Consider the following 26,261-nt stretch of genomic DNA (forward strand, 5'->3'; position numbering starts at 1 on the left):
TATGGCAATTAAATGCTGATTTTTTTTTCAGACGAGACTTGAATAAGGAAATGCAGATGTCATTACCACTTGGCAAATCAAATATACTTATACCAAGTTGCAAACCTAGGAAATGTTCTATATGGTCTAAAATGGGCCCCTTGGACTTCTTTAAGTTCAATTATACAATTTATCACCTGATTTCCATCAAAATTATCATGATTTTGCCCTTACTTTTTCAAGCTCAAATATAAAATATTTTGTATTTTTGCATAAATAATACAGACAACATGGTATTAAAATCTAACATAACCAAGCAATGAAATATTTGGGATGAAAATGTTAGAAATCAAAGGAAATAAGAGCAAGAGGAGTTAGGGTTAGAGGAGACTCAACAAAAGAGAGAGAGAAGTCGTGAAAGAGGAACATTACACACTAAAAAGGATCGACCCCCTTGAGTACATCAAAAAAAAAAAAGGCTGAAAAGACTAGTATACTCCCTTCTTAATAGGGTATGTATATAATAGTCAAATAAGGTTATTTTACACTACTTGGTCCTATACTATATTACTTAGACTTTCAATACTCCCCTTCAAACTTGGAAGGATGCAAAGGAATCATTCTAAGTTTGGAAAGAAAAGAACTGAAATGCAAAGGAGAAAGACTTTTTGTAAACACATCTGCAATCTAATTCTTTGAGCTGACATGCTCCAAAGCTATAATCCCATTTTCATAAGTCCTTGTATAATGGCTATCTATTTCAATATGCTTAGTGCGCTTATGAAACTCTGGATTCTTTGCAATATGAATAGCACTCATATAGTTTTTTTTTCACATGGAATTCCCAACTCCTTAAGTAGCCATCGAATCCAAATAATTTGTATTCAACTTCTGGAGTGGACATGGCTACACTTTGCTACTTCTTGCTCTTCCACGAGATCAAGGAGATTTCAAGAAAAACACAAAACCTTGTGGTGGAAAGTTGATCTCTAGTAGAGCCTCCAAAATCAGCATCATAGAAAGCTCTCAACTCTTTTCAAGATGAAGAAGAGAAAAACATGCCATAGTGCATAGAGTCTCTAACATACCTGATGATCCCGAGTACAGCTGCCAAGTGAACTGATCTGAGAGCACTCATAAATTGACTCACTACATGAACTACGTAAGTTAAATATGGTCTGGATATAGTCAAATATATAAGGCTCCCAACCAACATACTACTTGTTTGACACCATCAGTTGCCCTCATCTTCAAGTTTGCCTCCATGGGAGAATTTACTCATTTCGCATCATCTATCAATCTTGCTTTCACCATCAAATCTGTAGCATACTTATGTTGGGACAAGTACAATCACCTTAAAGAGTAAGTTATCTCAAGCCCAAGAAAGTACTTCAACTGCCCCAAATCTTTCATCGGGAACATATTGGCTAGCTTCTTCTTGGTCTCTTCAATCTTCTTTATGTCATTTTCAGTGAGAATCATATCATCTACATAAAGAAGGAATACACATTTTTCAAAAACTGAAGAAGACATAAACAAAGCAGGATCATGATGACTCTGCTCACAACCAAGTGATCTCACTGTTGAGTTAAACTTCTCAAACTAAGCTCGAGGTATTTGTTTGAGACCATATAGAGCTCTGTGAAGCCTACATGCTCTGCCTTCTGGATCCGAGTATCCGTGTGGTAATGCCATATACAGTTCTTGTAAATCCATATTCAAGGATGCATTCTTGAGATCTAATTGCCAAAGATTCCACGGATGCATGGTTGGTGTTGTTAGAAAGTATGCGGAAATGAATTACAAGAATGCATAATGCATTCATAAGGTCCAACATTGGACAAACACAACCCCACAATGAGGAATAACAAAATGGTCCACTAAGGGACACCACAATAAGCCTACGAAGAGGCATAAGTTACATATGCTTTATTGAATGAGGGCCTAAAAGACCATAGAATACAAGAGAGGGGAACCCCTTATTTATAAAAAAAATGAGGGCTGAAAAAGGGGACCCATTGGGGGCTCCCCATAGAGACGTTGGGAGCCCCAACGGCTCTATGTGCGGCCCCTTATGCGTGAATCCCTTTTTAATATAAAAATAATATAAAAGAACTAAAAATAATTAATTACATAAAATAGTTGTTTCTAAAAACAACTATGTAAAATAACCAAAATACCCCTATTGGGTATTTCACACACACACACACACACACACACACACACATATATATATACTTATATATATATATGAGAACATATATATTTTAATAGCTACTACTAACAACATACGAATTATGGTCATATGAGATATAAGAGCAAAAGTTTCTGCAAAGTCAATACCAAAACGTTGACTGTACCAATTAGCTACCAATCTGGCTTTATACTTCTCCATTGACTCATCTACCTTTGTCTTTACTTTGTACACCCATTTGCTACCAATAATATTTTTCTTTGGAGGAGGTTTTACTAGTTCTCATACCTGCATTCGTTCAAGTGCATTCATTTCATCAACCATAGCTCTTTGTCGCTCCTCTTTTTCAGCTGCTTTTGCATAGGATTTAGGCTCAACATAAGAATGGATTAAGGCTAAGAAAGCACGATGATGAAGTGCAAAGGACTCATAGGACACAAAACGAGATGGAAGAAAAGAGGGTCTAGAACTTTTACATAACTGGCCAGAAGAAGTAGAAGGTAACTCTAAGTTTTGTTGTTGTCATGGATCAGTTGTCGCATGAATGGAATCAAGATTGGCCTCTTCAATTTCTTGCTCTTCCACTTGATCTAAAAACAGAATTTCAAACACATCTTCATGTTTCCTTGAGTAGGTCTAACCAAACCTATCGCCTTTAGCTAGAACTTGCCCCCCCTGACTCTCTATCCTCTCTCTCTTACTTTCCCTTTCTTCGAAGAGAACCAAAAAGGACAAGTCAACCTCATTTTCTATCTTTTCTCTGTACTAACACATTCTCTTGAAGAAAAAAAACATGTCTGGATACCCACACTTTCTTTCCAACCGGATCATAGCACTTGTATCATTTTTTACCCTCAGAAAAACCAAGAAAGCAACATTTGATGGCTTTAAGAGATAATTTGTTTATGTATCTGTCAGCTAGCAAAACAAAACATACACAACCAAACACCTTTAACATATCATAGTTTGGAACTTTTCCATACAGTTTCTGAAAGGGGTCCATGAGTACTACCAAGTTCGTACACATGACATATTATAGGACAAAGTTGTAAGTATCGTATCGTTACCTATATCGGTCGGGCCCAAAGTAACAGCGTATCGTATCGTATCATAAACATATCATACATTTTTAATAAAAAAATTACAAAAAATTCAAAAAACTCAAGAAAGATCAGATAAAATAGCAAAAAATCTAAAAAAATCATGCTAGATTATCTTATGTCATCTTTGTTGGAGTGTGGAGCCTGATTTCTACCTTGATGTAAGTTTTTAACTTTCACGGATCCAACTTCGCGATAAGCTGGTAGGGGTTGTAGGGGGCAGTGCCATAGTTGGCAAACCCAGCGATCGCCCGAGTCAACCCGAATCGGACCCCAACTGGGTCACAATTCAGGACTAACGATTATAATGTTTTTATCATGTATTTTATGATTTTAATGCATAATTCTTATATAAAGTCACTTGTTATGAATAATCTAATATTGTTCAATGAAAAAAGTTAATAATCATATATAATTATATGTTTTTGTAACTTAGCTATTGACATATTAGCTTGAAGTTTAGTTATTTCCATGTCTTATTCATGTGCTTACACTATAAAATATAAAGTCCTAACTCGTTCGAGTCACGAGTTTGCCAGCTATGGGCAGCGCCTCCCGAGGCAAAAAATTTTAAAGAGTAGTTATGTAATTTTACTCATAATAAAGTTTTTTTACCTTAAGCCATTTTTTTAAGTAAAAAAATGGTGGAAATACACTTTTTTTTACCTTAACCCACTTCTTTGAGTGAAAAAACAGTGAAAATGCACTTCTAATGGCCTCTAGACCAGAGTTACCAGTCGAGGAAGCAGGAGCGGGAAGCGATACAGGAAGCGGGAGCGGGAAGCGAGGCACTTTCAAAAATTTAGGAAGCGGAGAACCATTTAGAAGAAAATTACGAACCGTCTCGAAAGCGACCTAGGAAGCGAACCGGAAGCGACCTAGGAAGCGAACCGGAAGCGAGGGGGAAGCGAAAAAAATGAAAAAATGGGGAAGCGTGGGAGAAGCGTGCTTCCCAAAAAAAGGGGACGCTTCCCCGCGCGTATCGGGGAAGCCGCTTCCCCATATGCCTAGGCGCTTCCGATAACTCTGCTCTAGACAAATGAAGAAGTCAGCCCTCAAAAGGTATTTAAAACCCAAAACGAAAAAAAAACTTTCAACCTTTTTAAATGTTGAAGGTGTATCCTACGATACACCCTGTATCGTACGATATGGCATGATACAGGGGTTTATTGTACGATACACACTCGTATCGTAAAACTCAAAAGTAACAATATGTATCATATGATATGTACAACACTGTTATAGGACTTTCGGGACCAAAAGATATAGCTAGATGGTTAGGTTGTACCATCATAACTGAGGGGGCTCAAGTTTGAATCCAATAGCGGTTATTCCCCAGCTTGCATATCAAACAAGGAAAAACAATATAACTTCCATTGTTCGTTGCATTGGCCTCCTGTGAATCACGTTATCATCTATGTCACATGGGTGCAGGTGTGGGGGTGCGGCAAATATATATAGTCCAAAAGTTGGATATAAATGACGTGCAGTCAACGCACCCAGGGTCAGGTTGACCGCACCTGCATCGCGTCGCGTCAATGCGGGTGCGGCACTTAGTTGGCCGAGTCCCTGTGACATAGGTTATCATACTCTGATTCAGAAGCTCTAATAGCTATCAACATTCCATGAGCACTTTCTGTATCTTAGAGACACGTCACTTAGAACAGTAGTGCCAAGTCATTGCCCAAACTACTTCCAGATTATTAGCCAATAAGAGAAGTCCAAGGTTATAGAACACGTTTGTAACTATCCTACATTAACAGTGAATGTACAACCATGACTAAGAGAATAATACATAAGAACTTAGCTTTCAGTTTTTGGTCATAGCATTTTCAAACACAAGTAAACTTCATATGTTTCCAACCTTTTGTACATATGAAAAAAGCACGCATGCAATTCTCATTCTAATAAACAGTTTCTAACAAAGCTGCATGGAAGAGTTATTCAGAGAACATAGCAGCTCAAAGCCAGCTGAAGCCCTAAAAAGTTATGTGACAAGGATTAGCCAAGTTATAGACATTTTCCATAGATGTCCAAAATTGTAAAAAATCTCCATGGAGAGTGGAGTTAAGAGTTGAGAGCAGATAACCATAGCATTCAATAATCAAGAGAATAGACACTTACTGGATTCAGCAGAAGCTCCGGGCTGGTCCTGCATATATGGAAGAAATGTCAAAGATCCATCCAGAGTCCAGTTCAATAAATATTTAATATCAGACCTGTAGGATAGGAAAGAATGTGCGTTACATGGTGGAAATCAACTAAAAGTTAGTAAACCTCTGTAAGATGCCTGATCATAAAATGGAGAGAATGAACCATTATACTTCCATCATCTATTCAGGAACTTTCATGTAGTTTCTCCAACTTTTCATAGATATCAGCTAGAAAGACTTCTGTACTGGCATACCCATTTACTTGGTTGTTATTCTCAAGAAACTATAGAAAGGAAAATACTAAACACTAGGTAGGATTATGAAATTTTAATTTTTTTACTCTCAACACCCTATTTTTATTAGACTTGTAACACTTGTGAATTTTATCGGCTAAATAAACTTGAATTTCATATTCATAAGCTGGTGCGAGGATATTCTCATTGTTTTATGTTTTTATTTGGATCTCGGATATCCTGTTTGGATCTTTGATGTCGGATCCCTAATATACTATTTGAATCTTCGATATTGGATCCCGATGGATATCTAATAGTAGATTTTAATTTATGGTTCGGATCATTGATATTGGATCCTCGATATCGTGGTTAGATTTGATATTGGATCCAAAACGTACTATGTGGATCCGCAAATTTATAATCGGATCTTAAATGGGAAAACTTTATATAGAGTCCATAGTAGTTGATTTGGGTCCGTAGTATTTTACCGGATGTTTAGATCCCAAAAATTTATGCCAGAAAGGTCTAGATCCAAATTACCTTATTTGGATCTTGTATATCAAAATTTTGATATTTTAATAAAGATTGTACATTGGAAGCATATGGTCCAATTAAAATTTTATTTATGGATCCAGGGTAATTTACTTAGATCCATATTAGCAATTTTTAAATCCGTGTTATATAATGCTAAAACTTTGGATCTTTGGGAGGATCCGGATTGCTTATATGAGTTCATGAGCAAGTCGGATCGTGGATCCATATCACATTAGCACCCATTAGGGAATGGTTCAAATTATAAGGGTCAGATCTTTGAATAGATCCAGATAGCTCGGGATTGGACCCAAGCCATAATGGGTCGCGGGTCACCATGTGGGAGATCCAATCTTGTAGAAAAAAATTTGGATCACGTTAAAAACAGAAAAAAAAAATCGTGGAAACAGGAGGGGTTCATTAGTGAACCCTAAATAAAAGTGAATGGTGGCATAAAACCCCCCTATTCACCAAATGGGTAACGAGGAGTGAGTGTGTGTGTGGGGGGGGGGGGGGGGGGACCCGACTCCTCTTCCCCACGTTCTCCCCCGAACCCCTCTCTCACGCTCACCTTAAACTTGCATTCTCCTCTCCCTCTCTCTCGTTATCCTCCTTCTCTCTCTCTCACGGTTCAGAGAAAGGGGTTCACCGCTGCACGAGAGCACAGCGAGAGAGGGAAAAGCTGAAAAAAAAAGATAGGGTTGCTATGATTTTGTAATGTACTATTTCAAGTGTGCAAACTGTTGCAGCACAACCCATCTGGGTGGGTTTAATATTGTGAAAAAGCAGAACCTCGGCTGTGTGTGTGTTGTACACTGCACAATGGTGTTTGCATGTTCTGATTTTAAGAAAAAATATCCATATGCGATTATCTATTTATCATATTTTGAGTTGGTGCCGAATGGTTGTCCCAGTTTATCTCTGTGCACTCATACACGATCGTCGCATAATATCATGTTTACTTATCACCCAATTTGGGTGCATCTTAAATTTGTTCGAGTAACTAGTAAGGATTGGGGTTTTGGGGTTGCTAAATGTCGATTCGGGCCCCATTTCTTTTATTCGACTATGTCATCTTTATATGATGTTGTGTAATCAATGGGTAGTGATTTTTCGCATGCATATTTCAACTTAGCATCTTCTCCAAATTGATGGTAGGCAGCATGGTTATTTTGCATTAGTTAGTTAATATGCGTGGCTGAATTCTGCCGCACAAAAATCCAATGTTATCTGATTTTAAGTATACAGTAATCAGACACATAGGTCTGTGTTGGGACCACGTACACCCTTGTTGTACACTTAAACCAAGGTTGTCACACTAGGAAGCGAAAGCGGGAAATGATACGGGAAGCGGAAGCGAGAAGCGATGCATTTTAAAATATATAGGAAGCGGGAAGAGAGGAATAAAAAACAAAGAAATATAAGAATTGAATGAGAATCAAAATAAAACACACAAAAAAAACTAAAATAAAAGTGACTAATATTAAATTTCATAAGTTTTTAGTGTAAGAGTTAAATTTTTAACAAAATCTAAAAATGATGACTACCAATTTAGCGAAAGCACATAGAAGTGAGTGAGAAGAGTCAGAGAAAACACATAAAAAGCATGAAAAGTTGAGTAAGAGAACATATAATAAGAATAAATGAAGCGTGGGGGAATCGAGGTTCTCATCAAGTTTCGGAAGCGAGGAGTATCGCGCTTCCGAAGCGAGTTTCTGGGAAGCGAGCTTCCCACCTATCTAAGAAGCTTCTGGTAACTCTGACTTAAACACACCGAGCTATGTTCATGGTTCGGCAAAACCTGTTGTGCATGTACTTATATACAGTTTTATATATTTTTCTTTTTATTTATCAGCTTTTGTATCTGGCCTATACTAAAAAATCTGTGTTTTTGTATAAAGGTTCAGACCCTATGTTAAGTATTAAGACCAACCTGCGTTTTGGCATGATTTCAAGCTGTAATTGATTTCAAGTTTGAGACACGAGCAAATACAGATGTCTGCAAAAAAAAAATCTTTTTTTGGTTCCAAAAGTTTGTCTTGTTATGTTAAAGTTCAGGACATGATTTTCAAGCAGTGGTTGGTTTCAAGCTGCTAAAGTTCAGACCATGATTTCATGCTGTTAAACTGTTTCCTGTATACATTTGCGCAGAGTTACCAGTCGGGGAAGCGGGAGCGGGAAGCGAGGCACTTTCAAAAATTTAGGAAGCGGGAAGCGTGGGATGACTTAGAAGAAAATTATGAACCGTCTCGGAAGCGACCTAGGAAGCGAGGGGGAAGCGGAAAAAATAAAAAAATGGGGAAGCGTGGGGGAAGCGCACTTCCCTGCACATTTCAGAAGCGTGATGTTTCGCGCTTCGGGAAGCACGCTTCCCCATGCACCTAGGCACTTCCGGTAACTCTGCATTTGCGTTTTACACACCAAGATAAATAAAGGGGTTGCTGAATAAGTACAGTAGTCAAACTATCTCAGAATCTGCTTGTTATGTTAGCTGTTATTGGGTTCCTGTGTAACTTTTAATTACAACATGGTGTTCTGATAAAATCAATAACAGTTGGAAATTTTGTATTCAAGTTAGTGACTGGAATTCATATCTGTATACATTCCCTAATAGTTTTTTTTATTATTTAGGTGAATTGTTGTCTTAAACGTAGGTACAGAAATTTATTTATATATCAACAACAACAACAACAACTACGCCTTCATCCCAAAACAATTGGGGTCAGCGATATGAACCAAAAAAGAAATTCATTTTGGGTCTTCCACATGAATCCTTATATATAAATAAATAAATATATATATATATATATATCAATGACAGCGTATTGTTGTGATGATGTACGGGCCGTGATACATGAGTTCTTGATGTTCCCGGGATGTTTTAGAATTAGTTTAGTTAGTTTTAATTCTGTTATTAAAATGTTCAGAACACTTGGTTTATTATTAATTGTTATTAGAAGTGAAATGGATGGTATTTGCTTTGATGTCCCTGTAACATGCCCGAGATGCCTAACCTGGTTTAAATTAAATAGTTTCACTGTTATAAAAAAAAAATCTCAAAATTCAGGTTAAATTTCGGGTCGTTACAAGACTTGGGTGATCAGCCTATGCAGTAAGTTTAACTGACTTGTCCGTAACGTCATTAGCAAGTTCTCAACTTTGGAAACTAGGTCCTATATGCTAGTCTCTATCCACCTGATCCCAATGGTCTCTAAGCAGACACTATTAGGGAGTCAACATAATTGTATATGAGAAATATACTTTGAATATCTCGTGTATGTCATGCATTCTTGGTGATATTTTCTATTGCTTGAATTATAAGGTAATTTCATAATCTTAGTATGCCACAACCAATCATCAATATCTATAATGGTATGGATGTCTCGTCATGCTAAAAGGAGACATTATCAAACAAGTTACAACATATACTTTACAATAGTGAGCTAAACTTCCTTTTGAAAAACATAAATGATTTTCTTTATGATTACTTCGTAAAACCTAGTTCAGCTTGCCTAACGATCTTCATAACATTGTAGCTTAAGAAAAAGATTTGTGAAACAATATCTGTATGCAAAGTTGCAAAAAATAAACAAGAGATGCAAGCATATGAAGGCAAAAACTTCTGTAAACAGCATATTGTTGCACCAAATTGAACTAACAACCTCCTTCGAAAGGCAGCATCATGAGGTGTAGATCAATCTCACTGCTTTATAAAGTATTTCAGCAAGAAAACTTACTTCAATTCAACCTCTGGCTTGTTGTGTCTTTCAACTTCTTGGCATGGGAAATTCTACAAGAAAAAACATCAATATACGTCAAAGAGACCTAACATGTCATATACAAGGGAAAACAACACCCTGAACTTCCAATGGCATCATCTAAAGAACACCCAAAGTCGTATAAAACACATCACACAAAAACAAATTTAACATGTTAAAACTAATAAATTTCCCCAATTAATGGTCATAACCATGTGTTCACTGACCAAATCAAAACTTATAATAATAACATAGAAAACTAGAGAGCAGAATTATACATCATAACATACAGAATACCGCTTCAATATTGCATTCTTCATAAGCATATTTGTCCACACAAAGCAAAGCTTACGGCAACCAATATCCACAAGTGCTGGAAGAATGGGATTTTGGTTCTGCTGAACCACAACCCGTAAAAATGTCAAAATAAATGGCTTTGTCTCTTAATCAGCCCACCTGGACACAAATCCCTGCAAACCTGGTGTTTTAGAAGAACCATTTACTTGTAATACTATGATTTGGATCCACACAGAATAACTACACCATCAAGGAAATCACCACTTTCCCAATCATCAATGAAACTGAGAACAATGAAAGAAGAAAAAAATTATTTAGGCAATTAAATATTGATGATTTCACTCCCTTTTTTCACTTGTTTCCAGTGAAAACAAATAAAGAATCTGGATTCATTTAGCAACTAGCATGCTTCTTGCAACATGATTCAAGTTTTCAACTTTTCATCAATGACGATATTCAAAGTTATCTCACCCAAAAAAAAAATCAACAGGTAAGAAAATTACACCTCTTGCAAAATGATAGGAAAGATTGCTGCATACATAAATCTACTTGGTACCTGGACTATTTTTTTTTTAATTTATAACCCGAAGAAACCGCACCCAGCACGAAGACCTGGTTGCGCTGGCTCAGCCTGCCATACCTACGGTCATCGTGCCGGCAGCATAAAACTCCCAGGCTAGGACCCCTGCCCCTGGGGCCTATGCTGCGCATTGGCTTGCGCAGAGGGTCAACGCCCATGAGAATAGAACCTCTGTGTTTGATAAAATTACAGAAAAAGGTCAAATACATTCATTGTATGATATAAAAACAAACTAGTGCATGTGACATCCATTAATTGAGCTTTTATGAATCAAGAACAAATTAAAACTTGAAACATCTCAAAACTACCTGCAGGCACATTGCAGCCTCCAGAGTGTTCCTTATGCACGTCAAATATAACCGCAAAGTGTTCGCCTGAACAATCAATCAAGAAAATTTTTAAAGAAGAAACAAATCCGGATTACACTTATCAAGCAAAGAAAATTGTGAAGTTTATTCTTTTCAAATAAACATTCCCATGAGTGGTGACGTTCCTGCAACGCCCCGTGAGACCTAATGCGGTCCTAATTGCTTCGAAATGCCATTTCATCCGTAAATCATGCATGGCAATGTCACCCACAAAACGAGTATGCGTGTAATCACATAATCCCGTAGACTAGATGCCGCGGTGACGACAAAATTCACAAAGACTACATCATCACGGAGCATTTCATGACGGAATGAACCAGAAACACAATCACACACAAGAACAAAACCACTCCAAACGGATAAGAGGCATGAGAAAACACAGAAGCATAGCAATGACACACTCCGGCTTGCCGGTTTCCAAGGAAAACAAAATAATTCAAGCGGAAACAGCAATGGGCCATTATGAAAACGTTAGAGCTACAATTCCGCAATCTCTGGTTCAAGAGTAAAGATCGCGCACAGCAATTCTGAGCCATGAGATGAGGAATGAACAAAAATATGCAAGCTAACAGAAACTTAATTGAAAGCGTAATCGGAGACAATTTCGATGCCGATTACTGAAGAATACACGAAATTTAAGTTCAAAAAAAGAGAGATCGCATCGAGCGTAAAGAATTCAGCGTCGCATGGGTTAGATCGGATGAGGGTGATCGTTAGGAATGAAGGAAAACAAACTACCATATTCATAGTGAGAGAAATAGACGAAAATAGAAAATAAAATGAGAGAGAGAGTACCATCTTCCCGAAACCCCCAAGAACTCTGCCGCCAAGAGGAAAGGCTCGTTGCAGAAAACCTCCTTTTAGTAAGACTACGATTTGTAAATACCCTACAATAGAGGAAGTTTTCGGAATTTGTAGGGGTCCGCTCACAAAATTAGGCCTGAAACGGATCGAGTCTTACGGACCCGACCCAACATATTAAGATCTGGAGCCATGAAGGTGGGTCAGATTAACCCGTTACAACCCCGTACCTCGTTCGAGCCGAGCCGATCCCGAGCTCGCTACAAACCGATCACGAGTTCGCTCGTTTTTAAAAAATTGTTTTTTAAGTATTTTTTTAGGCTTGATAATATATAAATATACATATATGATAACACAAGATACATATGTATAATACACGTACAAAACATATTTTATAATATGCATAATACATGTAATATAATATATGTACAAAATATATAATATATAAATATTTAATAAAAAACAAGCCTATACAACCTAAGCCAAGATGAGCTTGTCATGTTCATGCTCGGCTCATTAACCTAAACGAGCGCGGAGTCCGCTCAACAACAAACTGCTCTTCTCCTTCCTATGTCCAAGTTAAATTAGCTGAGTTTGAGTTGGCTTATTTATAAAAAAATTAAATTGTTTGAGAACTGAAAGAATTAAAATTACAAAAAGTTACAAATAAAATATATTTAAAATTTTTTTATTATTGACTGACAAGCATATACGAGTCAAGCAAAGCCGAGTACCTTTTTTTTTGAAAGGCAAGCTGGGGTTAGGCAGAATCTTAACAGAGCAACAGCCGCTCCATGTGGCAGAAGGATTTGATCCCAAGCCTATTTTGAGTTTAGATGTGCTCTTTATGAGTCGGACATGAACCTAGTCATCTCGGCTTGTTTTCCCCTCTACCTACTGGTCAGTGGGTGGACGGGCCAAGAGATTAGTCGGGCTCAAGTTGCACTGAGTCAAGTTGAACCAAGTCCATGGTGAGACTATCGGAACCAGATCAGGTCATGCTGAACATGAGCGTTTTTTGTCATGCGGACATCGTGGCCGTCTGTTTGCATTTTGGATGAATGCCACGTGGTTTTGTTGACTTTTGATCTTTTTCAAATGCAAATCGGATGGCCACGATGTCGGCATGAGCAAAAACGCTCATGTTCAGCATGACCTGATCTGCTTCCGAGGCTATCTGGAAGAAATAATATTGCAAAAAGTTATACGTAAATATATATTTATTATTGCCTGCGAGTCGAGTCAAGCCGAGCACCTATTTGTTCATATTCAGCTTGTCGAGCCTATTTTCCAAGTTTAGATGAGCTCTTTAGGAGTAGAACTTGAACCTAGCCATGTTCGGCTTGGCTTGTTTCTCCCTCTACCCACTGGGCAGTGAGTGGACCGGCCAAGAGATTAGTCGGGCTCAAGTTGCACCGAGTCAAGGTGAACCAAGTCGATGGTGAGCCTATCTGAGGCGACAGTTGGCAATCCCTATATAAGAATCTAAGATCCACATTTTCTTTACCCATTAGTCTCACTAGGTCAAGTCAGCTGCAGCAAATTCACTGCCGGGTCTGGATCCAGTTAAGGTATTGTTGGACTATGTAGGGATCCAAGTCTAACCAGTTTTTTTTTTTTTTTGAAAGCCAAGATGGGATTAGGCAGACCCCTACCAGATATCTCTTAAGCCCCATGTGGCAGAGGGATTCGAACCTGGGCATTCAGCTTGGCACAGGACCCCGCTTACCACATGGGATACCATCTCGGTGGTAAGTCTGACCAGATACACGAACACATTAACTCAAACCTGGATTGTGTTTAGGCCATTACGGCATGAATTACTTGATCCCACCTGGTTCTGCCCCAACATCATCAGAACTTGAACCTATTTTAGTGGGTCCAGTGGACTCACCAGGTTTCGATCAGCAAGATCCAAGGCAGACTGGAACAAATCTGACCTAACATCTTACACGGTTCCCACTATGTTGCATGTCCACTTTAAATAGAGAGAGAGGATAATATGGTACCCATTGGGTGCTGGACCCTCCTATGTCCAATCCAGTAAATGGGTTGGATCTCGAATGGAGGTTTTGCAATTTGTGGCTGTTGTAGATCGAACCGGTTTGCATCCTACCCTTCATGTGAATTACAACACAGGGAACAACTATGACCAACATTTAACAGAACCTGCATTTGCATATGTATCAACAAGATAACTGGAAATATGAGAACTAATGGGTGAACCACGGTTTTTATGAATTTTTTGTTCTTTTCTCTTGAATCTAACTCTGCATATGTATATGATTTTATAAGAACACGGTCTTGAATCATCAGATTTTGATGAGATTTTTTTAAAACTCTAAAATCAATGGTGCATAATCTTCATAAATATTGAGGCATTCAAAAATCATATTTTTTCATCCAAAATACGCCATCCAATGGTTGATTCCTAGCAAATTCACCATGCCAAGCACAACCACATGGTTGGAATTGCAAAAAAAGTGTTGAAAATGTCATATTTCTAGTTCTCATATTCTAGTGAGAACAGAAAATATGAGAACTAATGTGTGAACCACAGTTTTCATAAAAAATTTGTTCTTTTCGCTTAATCTAACCATACCTATGTAATCTACATGTTTGATTTTATAAGAACACGCTCTTGAATAATCAGATTTTGATGCATAAACGAGATTTTTTAAAGCCTTTAAAATCAGTGGCGCATAATCTTCATAAATATTCAGGCATTCAAAAATCACATTTTTTCATTGAAAATACACTATCCAATGGCTGATTGGTAGCAAATGCACCAAAAAGTGTTGGAAATGCCCATATTTCTATTCCTCATATTTTAATGGCTCTTAGCAACAGAGCAGCCACTCACAAGGATAAAAATAAAGCTTTCCCTTGGCATAGATCCCGCAATATGTTGCATTGTAGGAAGCTTCTATAGACATGTGATCACTAAAATGAATTATATTTTAGACTATTAAAATGCAATGCATGTCAATTTTAAGTATATCATTATATTTAAATGCTTAAGTGAATGTATAATATGTATCAATTGCTAATTTTTAGATGGATCGAGTATGAAGCGGGTTTGGGTATGAGTCAGTTCAGGTACATAATCAGGCCAGTTATGTTTGGTTTTAAAATATGCATGCCCATTTGGATCTGGGTACATAATCAAGTCGGGTCCATTTCGGTTTGAGTCTTCTTTTATAATTTCCAAGACCTAACCCATTTCACTATAGGTCTATATTTTAGACACGACCCAAACCCATGGGTCCACCAATATCGGGTCGGGTGTACCTGACCCAATTACGCCCTCTATGTGAAGACTCATATTTCCTCTTTAGCCCCCCACTTCTTAAATAGGGTTTTATAATACAACAAAAATATTCATTTTTTGTTTCGATTAAAATTTTGGGCAGGTTATAGGTACTCTAATTTAACATAGGACTAGATCCATTCCTTATAATGAACTTGAATTTATGTCTAAATCATGAATCGGGTCTAATGCAGGATTCAAAATCTAAGAGAAAAATGAGACAATTATAATTCATGAACCAATTTAAACATTCATCAAACAAATAAATTGTTTGTAAACTTTGGACTTTAAGACTCGCAACATTGTCAATAAAAATAACAAGTCTTAATCATCATAGACTATTTTCCAAAACAAAGTCTTGATTTAAAATAGTTGGTTTTTGGCACCGCATGTAGCATCCCATCATCATTTCAGCTCTTTTACTCATTACTTGAATGCTTATGATATATAGTTGAATTTCGGTAGAAACACTATAACATTGCATGCATTATACAGGTAAACATACATCATTTTAGAACATATATAATGTAATATAACAATCGTAATGCATTTAGATGTACAACTATAACAATTAAATTCATACAACATATTACAAAACAAAAGCATATTCATGATTAAGCATTTGAATCATTAATGGCATGTTTTCAACACAAGTTTATCAAAAAATGAATCTACTCAATTGTAATGCATTATTTTTCTTGCTTACACATGTACCACACAAGATTCATAAATAGACTCCAAGCAACCCACAATCAAAACATAGAAAAAAAATTGTTGAAGATCTTTTGCCTTATCTTGTATTTCTCTAAGTCTAAAAAGCTATATTTATATTGTTTTCTATCGATTAATAAAAATTAACTGGTAAACCTTGTATGATCATAGCAAATGATTGCAACTAAAGGCCAGTGAAGTGGGGCAACAGACTGGTTGGAGAGCAAGGAATTGTTATATTATTTTCTTAAAGCTGGCAAGGTATCACTTACACAACTTTGCATACTTATAAAACTTAAATTTTCATGTGCATAACGACCTTAAACTGTATTTATATTGCAACTCTTAATTTTTTTTAATTGAAGCAACAAACACTAGGTTCTTTTGGAAATGAAATGAAGAAAAAGAACTTTAAGTTACACAATTTCATGCAAAACACATATTTAGCAAATAAAATTCTCAAATAAATAGTATGATAACATAACTTATTCAATAATATATTTGCTTTATTGTGTATATTAGCTATCTCATTTTCTTGCATATGTGTTGCAAATTCATTTTTTTAGCGCAATTTGGGTTCGACTGTTACAAAGATTGGACGACGCAGACCATGGAGGGTATTCCTCAACAAGAAAATGAGTAATTATTTTGCATTTGTTTGTTAATTCAATTCATACATGTACATGTTTTTGACTTGGTATATGATTGTTATAGGTATGATTGTGGTATATTTATCATAGTGTATATGGAGTACTTGGGCAGAAAGTGAGGATTGAACTTCATTAAGGCATATGTTTATATATTAGTTGTTCAGTTCTTTGAGATATTCACTATAGCTAGTTGTTTGCTAATAACTAATTTTTCAGCAAAGTGTCACATATATAAGGAATCATACAATCAACTTTTATAAGCACATGAAAAACAATGATTCTAAGGGTACAAAGGCCAATGAAAAGGTGGGGGTTCAAGAGACATCGATCAGTAAAGTGTTGAAAATTGATGTCTCGATAGTTGAGCTGTGGATAATTATGGGTTCATTGTAAATTTGTATTGAAAACTTCAAACATTAAGGATGTAAATGCACACACACAAGAATTTATGAAAATGTATCTGATCCAGTAACTCCACTTCCTCCATTAGTGTTACGAACCAATGGTATGCTTGGTTTTAGTAGAATCAGTGCATGCGTGATACTAATTCTTTTGAATCAATTGGGTGTGAATTATGCAATAAAAAATATTTTTTCTATAATCAGTCAAATTAGTCATTAATTTACACACATATACACATTCATTTTTACATGTTTTAGATATACATGTAAACTAATCAATTGCATCCATGGATAGTAGCAAACATTAAACTAATCAATGATTGAATGTATATATATATATATATATAATAATTTAATTAATGATTGAATTTAAAATTGATGATGATTATAAAATAATAAATGAACAAAATATATATCCTTGAGCATCAGACCTTCTTTCCAAATGCAATATCTTCCTTGGAGTTTGCATTTTCTCCTCCGTGACATCAAACTCAGACTTCTGAAGAGGATCCATATTAACTTTAGTCTTAGGGTTCGCATTCAATCAAGCCACATAATCCTCACTCGCATCCACTTCCTAAGAAGGGTCCACATTAACCTCAACCCCTTGGTGAGGTACCTCATTCGCCCTCTTCATCTCGTCATTGTTACTGCAAGTGGCCGCATCTTCAGCTTTATCTATTAGGGTATTGAAGTTAGCAACAACCTCAGTGTAAGGGAATGAGTCACCCTCCTTCTCTTTAGATGCTTTCGAGATGAAAGACATGTGCTTACAAACTCACCAACCCTTTTTTGCACATGTTGGCTTAGATATTGTGTGTTTATTAAAGGTGTATTTTTTGTGAAAAGCGTCAGACACTCATATTTTGGGCTTTGTATGTAACTCCCTCTTTATCAACTTGTGCACATTAAGTCGTGCCTGCAAATGATCAGTATGACCAAATTCGTAATTGTGGTTATATTTTATTAAACAAATTCAAAATTTCTTATAATAACAAGACATGAAATATTGAAAAAACATTACAAAAACAAACAAACTATTTGTGAGGATGAGTAAGTCCCCTAATCAAACGGTGTTTCATAATTATCCTTATAATACAAGCTACATAATATATAAACAAACAAATAATCGAATGTAAGTAGGTTGGGAACCATTGGTCAGGAAGCACTGTTTGATTCAGCCGTTAAAGATGTGCTTACCAAAAAAAAAACATGTCATCGATAGTTCAGTTGTGATGAAATGCTGCCTATGAATAGTTATCAGAATAAGTCATTAAAGGAAAGCATGGTAGAGACCACAAAGAACCCTAGTTTATGTGAAAATAGCCTTGGGGTGCGAATAATAGGTTTATATATGATTCATGAACTCTACAAAAAATAAAAAAATATCGCATATATGTCATAAATTTATAAATATTTAAGTACAATATTTATGATGTTGTGACATTCAATTAAATTAAAGTGGAGGTTTGCACATACATTTATGCGAATCCGTGAAGTATACGTGAATAATTTGAATATTTGCAATTTTAATGGTTTCAGTCTAACCGAAGGTTCGCACAATATTTATGTGAATTTATAAAGTATATGCAAATAAGTAGGGTATTTGTGATTTTAGTGGTTTCAGTCTAATAGAAGATTTACACATATATATTTGTGAATTTATTAAGTATATGCTAATAAGTAGGATATTTGCGATTTTAATGATTTCAATTTCACCGTTTTTTTACAAAACAACTTATGCGAGTTCGTGAGGTCTGCATAAGAAAATGTGTGATTCTAGATTTAAGTGAGAGTTTGCACTAGCCGATGAGCAGTACAATTTTATCGCAATAATTCATCAATTCGTAATTGTAGTACAATTTTATTGTAATAATTCATCAATTCGTAATTGTGAAGGATAAAAAGGTCCTAACGAAGTTGGATATTTGAGATTTTGGACATTGAGAGAATAGCATAAATTGTACGGTTTTTAGAAAAATGTGTCAAATTAGTCACACAGAAGGATCATTTTCCGCATAGAATTTGCAAAGTGCCGTATATAGAAATGACCTGTAGCCGCATATGAGGAAATCGGGAAGCACGCTGGTAACGTTTCCATGCATGTGTTGCATCCGTTTGGATGTGTTGCATTGGGATGGCCACAAACATGAGCGGATTTTGAAGATGTATGGAAGCTCTACCTGTTTTTTTTTCAGGTGACTGGCATTTCAAGGATTTATTGGTCAATTGGCATGCAAGCGGGTCGCAGTTTCGACCCAGATCTGACTAGATCCAATTTTATATTTTCAGATATGGACAAGATAGCTCCGTTCCAAAACTAGCATGATTGAGTTTACATGGATCCAGGTCAGAACCCAACAGACAAATGTGGTTATACCCCGGTCAAATTGGACCCAACCGAACGTTGGCTCAAATATTAAACCACATTTAAAAACGTAACCAAAATCATGGACACCATTACTTTAAAACCTTAAACGTTTGGAACTTGTACCTAAGTGTATATCATTATTTCAACTTAAAATATTGTGATACGACAGGTACAGGAGCCAGCCTAGCTCAAGAACAAACGCTGGTAGGGAGCCTCTTAGCGTTTATATCTATACACGCTCCTAAAGTTTTGGAGCAGTTCACTGTTTCACACTTCGCAAGCCAACCATGGCATCTAGCTGCTGGTCTTCATCTCAATTTATTTTTTGGGTATTTTTTTTAAATCTTTTTATCTTCTCACTCCACGTATTGCGTATCAGGTGTACCAATACTTAGATATCAATACAGAACTCATATCCAAAACCATAGGAAAAAGTATCGAATGTTTAAAAAATTCATCCCAATGACTTGAAAAATACGTCAACTTACAGAGAATCACATTTTCATATATATTATAAATGAGTATCAAGTTCGTTTTTATTATCATTTTTGCATACAAATAGGGGGTCTCAATTGGTCGAGTTTTGACAAGACCAAACCCTAACCCTATAAACAAGGAGGTCCGATTAGAATCCATGTCAGACTCAAAGGGTTAACATATGGAGCCAGGTATGGTTTGTGAAATTTCATACAAAACTCCGACCTGAGTTCCAACTAAGATATGCAATTTTCAATGTAACACGATAAAAAATGTCATTTCACAGGGTATGGTTTCTCGTATAGTGGGTCAGATTAGAACCAGGTCCAGACCCGATACCAGTATATCAAATCAGATCTAGATTTGGTTCCACCCGAGTCCCAACCAAACCTGACCTATTGACACTCCTACATACAAACAACAATTTTCCTCTATTAAAATGAGTTTATAAATAGTTCCTTGCTATTTATATTTACTTTAAATAGCAAATTTTGATGTTTGGTTCTTTTGTTTATTACTTTTTTTAACAAGCTTTTATAGATTTAATGAAATATTCTATTTCTACCCCCATGACAAACATCTCCACCACCATCATCATCATCTCACTGGGTTTTTTGTTATTTAAACAAACAGAATGTGCATCCTCCAATTTTTCTATCGGACGGTCAATACCAAGCCTATTGAGTAGAACGAAAAGGGGGAAGAAGGTGGGCATTACTCACACACACACATATATATATATATATATATATATATATATATATATATATATATATATATATATATATATATATATATATATATATATATATATATACAACAAACAAACAACAACAACTACGCCTTCATCCCAAAACAATTGGGGTCAGCGATATGAACCAAAAAAGAAATTCATTTTGGGTCTTCCACATGAATCCTTTTCCTCCAATCATTTCTATCCAATGCCATGTCCTCGGTGAGGTTCAAAGCATTCATATCCTTTCCGATCATCTCCATCCAAGTCTTCCTAGGCCTACCCCGACCTCTTTTAACTAATCTATTTTCCCATTTCTCCAACCTTCTAACTGGAGCATCATTAGGCCTTCGCCGAATATGTTCAAACCACCGTAAACGATTCTCTCGCATCTTATTTTCAATGAGTGCAACACCTACCTTCTTACGTATCTCCTTGTTCCGAATCTTATCTTTTATTGTATTTTCACACATCCATCTAAGCATCCGCATCTCAGCTACACTCATTTTTTGAATATGATGTCTCTTGGCAGCCCAACATTTCGTACCATATAGTAAAGCGGGTCTAATAGTCGTCCTATAAAACTTTTCCTTCAACCGCAATGGCATTGTACGATCGCACAACACTCCAGTTGCACTTTTCCATTTCATCCACCCAACCTTTATTCTATGATTTACATCTCCATCAACCTTTATATATATATACACACGCGCGCATGAGTGTATTGTCCATCGCTAAATCAGGTGAAGGCACGCCACTGTGCACGTGCAACAGGCCAACTTTTTTGTGTTTTTGAAAAAGGTCAAAAAAGAAAGAGACCGCCACTAAAGGTCTCTCTCTCTCTCTCTCTCTCTCTCTCTATATATATATATATATATATATATATATATATATATATAAGTGGGCATGCTGGGCACGCCCATCTCGTTCAACGCCCAACATGTCTCTCTCTCTCTCTATATATATATTTCATTCATCCTTTTATTTTATATAAATTCTATGCATTATTCTTTTTATATATTATACTTAAAATATATATTTTACATAAAAATATATATCCCTAGCCGAGCCAAGACAAACACCTTGTGTTCGGGCTCGACTCGTTGAAGCTAAACGAGCTGCTCGTCGCTGGGCTCGCCAGTTATTCGAACCGATCACTAGGCGAGTATTCATTCTGAGGTGCGGTAAATCACATAAATCCATCATCTCTCGTTGCCAGATATACAATTTATGTGTTATTCTGCAACAAACCCAAAAAAGTGGTTATAGGGAAACAAAGCACTTAGTAGCTGATGCCTTATGCAAAGTACAGCTGGGAGAAGAAATCATTACTCTACTGGAAGGTATGTCCACCAAGGACCAGAGTTGCACTCTACATTCTGATTACAGAAACAATTTCAATCCCAACACATATTGAAAGTTCTAAAAACAAACATCACCACCACCAATAGGGAACAAATGGATCAGATCACGAGTCAAAAAGATTCTTGGTCCTATCACTGTGTCATCTCTTGGGTTGCACTAAAGGTCCATCTGTCTTCCATGAAGTCAAAATCCAACTTACCAGCACCAATGGCTCCAATCTGATCACCAAACAGTTGAATCAACCTCCTAAGGTCTCTGGTGCGTTTGCCATCTAAGCCAGGTAGATCTGCAGCGTATTGCCATCCAAGTAAGGTTGATCTCCAGACTGCTCCTGATCGTGATTTAAATTACACGAGTGAAAATATACAGTTTTCACAGAAGCTCCACACGCTACTACAGAATGAAGAAGAAGCTACTGAGTAGACCGGCCTCTCAATTTATCGGCAACGTACAGAAGATGACTGATATTTGTTGATGGATAATGCTGAAGCAATTTAAGATTAGATGTAAAATCACCAGCTAACAGGCGCCTTCGAATGAGAATCAGCATTGCGCAGCAAACTCTAAGCAGGGATTCCTGCAGAGGGACCATGAATTTTAGAATCACTGGTTATTAAACATTCCAACTGTATCTAAACCTCATTGTGATGAATAGAGGCACGGCTAATGGTGCTCATTGTTGGTCTATGCACACATACACACACAAGTAGATTCTCTGTTTAGAAGATCTTACCAAAGGACCATCTGGGTCACTAAGAAGCGTGTCCCAGATGTGTAAGCTATCAGCGAAATTGAACTCCTGAGTCAAGAGCAGTGTTATCCACCTAAATGCATAGAACTGAGGATTTACCTGAAAATTTCAAAGACAGCACCCCTGCCCAAATCAAATTCTTGAGAGTAAAAACAAAGAATTGACAGTTCAGAGATAGACACCTCAAAAGGACATAGACTTATGTCAACTGCCAACAGAAATAATATATTGAATCTTCATGTTACAGGAAAAGAAACAAGACTGATCCTTCTCCCAGAAAAAGAAGAAAATGAAAAGAGTAGCTATTCTATTGCAAGAGAACTCTTACTTTAGTCGTCATCTCCAAATGGCGCCAGAGCTCTTCATCGTGTTCCCTCAGAATATGTGTCAATTTTGTCATTGTGGAATGAATTCCCACAAGACTGTTATCAAGTTGCTGACAAAAATGATCTCTAAATCCGCTTATCAACTCAACGAAACAAAAAAAGGAGTCTGGCTCTGCTTGTGCCTGCAAAGAAGCTACAGTAAGAGAGGAGAAGAAGAAGAGTTCATTTATTCCAACAGATACAGCTATATGCAATTGGTGAACTCGCCAATTCAACTTGGAGACTTGGACTGAGTAATTCTCCAAGTGGGTCAATGAGTCAGTAAAACTTGTCTTTGACTGAAAAATCGCCCCTCAGGCATGACTTGGTAAACTTGTCATAAATTAGTAAATTGGCAGATTCACCCAGTTCAGGATTTGGGGTTCTGTAATTAATATATATACTATTAAGAGGGTCCAGACTCCACTAGTGTCACAAAAACTTGAAAGAGGAGGATTGACATTGACAATCAAAGCAGGTCCTGCACCTTCTCATTTCCATTATCAGTGAAGACAACAGCTTGAACAGCAGCACCATAGGCAACAACCTCATCTGGGTTGATGCACTTGTAGGGCCCTTGCTTTTGAAGAAACCCGCAGCAATTACTGCATTTTGGAGATCTTAGTCAACCCATCAGCAAGAACGAACTATCCATCTTAGCATCCCTCAAACAGTCCATGACAGGCTCCATGTGTGAGAAACTCTCTCTCTCTCTCTCCAATGGCCATCTTGGAGCATCTTTGGATGTGGCCCTTCAGCATCATCTCCACCACCAGTCACCTCCCACCAGGCCAAACCCAGCAAGGCACCCACTAATCCAACACCTGACCACCAAGACTCCCCTCCCTTCCCCATGCTTGTACTCTTCCCTTTGATTTTTTAAATTCTTTTTTCTTTTTTGCTTTTTAACTATATTTTCTTGCTTTTAAAAAAATTATCATTTTATTACTTTTAAAACTTCTTTATACTAGAAAAACTTGAGGTCATCTGAACCATCAAACTTGACTCACCAAACCAACGGGGGCTCCGATTGTCTGGTAGGAGTTAGTGCACGTCACCTTGTGTTGGGACGTTGCAGGTTCAAAACCCAATGATATAGTTGTTTAATTGGTAGAGGGTCCTCCTAACTCCAGCTTGCCTTTCAAAAAAAAAAAAACTTGACTCACCAATTGACGAACTGCACCCAGAACAGTTTCTAAGCAAGTTGTTGACTTGGCCAACTATGGTTATATGATGGAAGTCCCATGTAACCATAAAAGCAAAAGCCACAAACACGAGATCTAGCTTCTAGATGGATTGCAATGACAAACATCATACAACAGAAGCAATATAGCAATAAAACATAATTTCTTGAGTCATATCAAGTTATTTCACTGTATCATACCACATTGTCTTCATCTGGGTCGTTCTTGAATACAAAGAATATAGGGGCCAAGACTTCATTCATCCCTTGCACGTATCTTATACCAGGGTTGAGCTTTGCAAATACCACTAATATGCGTTTCAATGCTTCCTATAAAACCATGAAAGGAGAACGTCTTAGCAATTGAAGTTGATCTTAGATGTTCAGACTCAGCATTCCTAAAATTGAAATTACCTGATTTGACTTTGCTAATAGTGTGTCCCCAGAAAAGAAATGCATACTAGGATGGGTACGCTTAACATCACGATCAATTTGCTCTATGATTTCCGTCTCCTAAAAATTATAAAAATTGGAAGAGATTGCAGGAGCCCATTCACATAACCTGCAAATATAAATCTGCCATAATCCATACCTGGAAGTACTTGTTCCATACACTAGTCTTCCCAAGACTTAAAGGGTGTTCTCCGTGAGTTATCTCCGACCTAGGGAGCAGACCTCTTCCTTCACATTTGGCAACAACGTTTTCAGCCACATTGGATCTCTCCAATCTTCGTGCAAGTTCTGTCTGACTAACGAAACAAAATTCAGAAATCCATCTTCCCAAAACATAGATTCTGAAAAGGAAATGAAGAAAACAAAGTAGAAACCCAATTCCAAAAGAATCCACATCCGAATCAACGGGCATGAAAAACGATTGCTTCAAGAATTAATCATCACTAGCAAGAGGAATAATCAAATTAGAATGCTCATGACCAAACACTAATACGATAAGTTATCATTTTGCAAAGAATCTAATGCCAAGATCCAAATAACACAAAATCTTCAAGTAACGAAACATCACCCTTTGAATTCAAAATTCAAATATTAGAAGAAGTACACATAGAACATATCGAACTACAACGTTTTGAATCCAAATACGGTAGGAAACCAAATATAAAGGGAATTAATCAAACTCACGGGATTAACCAGGAGTTCCTCCTTAAACACGGTATACTGCGCTCGTTTCTTCGACAATTCTTCCGCCCACAATTCCTGATTGCTTGGCAAATACCCCAAAAGAACCTACCATCGACCAAGAAAACGCAAGTTCCAATCAAATGATATCAGTACACCCACTTCACAAAAACACCAAAAAAGAAAAAAAGAAAAGAAAAACGTCCCTAAGAAACCATTACCTTCCACACGACCGACCTAATCCCGCAAGAATCCGGCACGCCCTGTGCCGCTAATCTCCTCAACTCCCCCAAATCGATGATCCTCTTAGACAACTGAGCCCAACCATCAGATTTCAACCCCCAAAAATAACACAATTTCCATCCAAAGTCCAGAAATTAAAGCTCAACGAAATCCAAGATGGAGAGAGAGAAGGAGAATCTACCTCGGCAAGAAATTGAGCTCTGCGAGAGGCGTCTTCGGACGACGAAGCCGAATGAGAATCCGGCGCATCGGGCGGTCGATCGGATCGAGGAGGGTGAGCAGGGGGAGGAGCAGATGGTCGAGAAGGAGAAGGAGACTTAACAGCAACAGGAGGAGCTGGTGGTGCTGCTTCTTCCTTGCGAGGGGGAGGGGGCCGAACGGAATTAGGGTTAGGGTTTTGGGGATCGCGGGGAGGAGGGGATTTGGAGAGGTGGCGATCGTCGAAGGAGGACCAGACCGAGCTGCCCATCCATTCGGGGACGCTCCGTCCCATCTTTCTCTCTCTCTCTCTCTGACTCAGAAGCGGTGGTGGTTACTATTTAAAGGGTGTCGGGTAGACGTATTTGGCCTTTG

General features: G+C 37.3%; 2 protein-coding genes across 4 annotated transcripts in view; both read right to left on the minus strand.

Annotated features, from left to right (window-relative positions):
* LOC149833345 (actin-related protein 2/3 complex subunit 4-like) overlaps positions 1–12,074 on the minus strand; it is a 32,985-nt gene extending 20,911 nt beyond the window's left edge. Inside the window, exons 1-4 of the mRNA XM_090015060.1 lie at positions 11,989–12,074; positions 11,134–11,199; positions 9,928–9,980; positions 5,398–5,425 (exon numbers count right to left, since the gene is read on the minus strand). Coding sequence (XP_089871186.1) covers positions 5,398–5,425; positions 9,928–9,980; positions 11,134–11,199; positions 11,989–11,991 — 150 coding nt within the window. The 5' untranslated portion in view covers positions 11,992–12,074. The remainder of the gene's footprint in view (positions 1–5,397; positions 5,426–9,927; positions 9,981–11,133; positions 11,200–11,988) is intronic.
* Positions 12,075–21,960: 9,886 nt separating this feature from the next.
* LOC149833346 (uncharacterized) lies at positions 21,961–26,200 on the minus strand. 3 transcript variants are annotated; one of them, XM_090012808.1, is made up of 9 exons: positions 25,870–26,200; positions 25,667–25,759; positions 25,449–25,553; positions 24,904–25,056; positions 24,726–24,824; positions 24,513–24,641; positions 23,092–23,271; positions 22,746–22,862; positions 21,961–22,589 (listed from the first exon to the last, which is right to left on the minus strand). In XM_090012808.1, the coding sequence occupies exons 1-9, from the start codon at positions 26,179–26,181 to the stop codon at positions 22,425–22,427; spliced, it is 1,353 nt and encodes a 450-aa protein (XP_089868934.1). In that variant the 5' UTR covers positions 26,182–26,200; the 3' UTR covers positions 21,961–22,424. The 3 variants fall into 3 exon arrangements, with proteins under 3 accessions (XP_089868934.1, XP_089868935.1, XP_089868937.1); XM_090012809.1 differs by having other exon boundaries at positions 25,458–25,553; positions 25,870–26,179; XM_090012811.1 differs by lacking the exon at positions 21,961–22,589 and having other exon boundaries at positions 22,768–22,886; positions 25,870–26,194.
* Positions 26,201–26,261: the final 61 nt, after the last annotated feature.

Source organism: Nuphar pumila, chromosome 7, assembly GCF_984573655.1.
Source record: "Nuphar pumila chromosome 7, dmNupPumi1.hap1.1, whole genome shotgun sequence".
Lineage (NCBI taxonomy): Eukaryota > Viridiplantae > Streptophyta > Magnoliopsida > Nymphaeales > Nymphaeaceae > Nuphar > Nuphar pumila.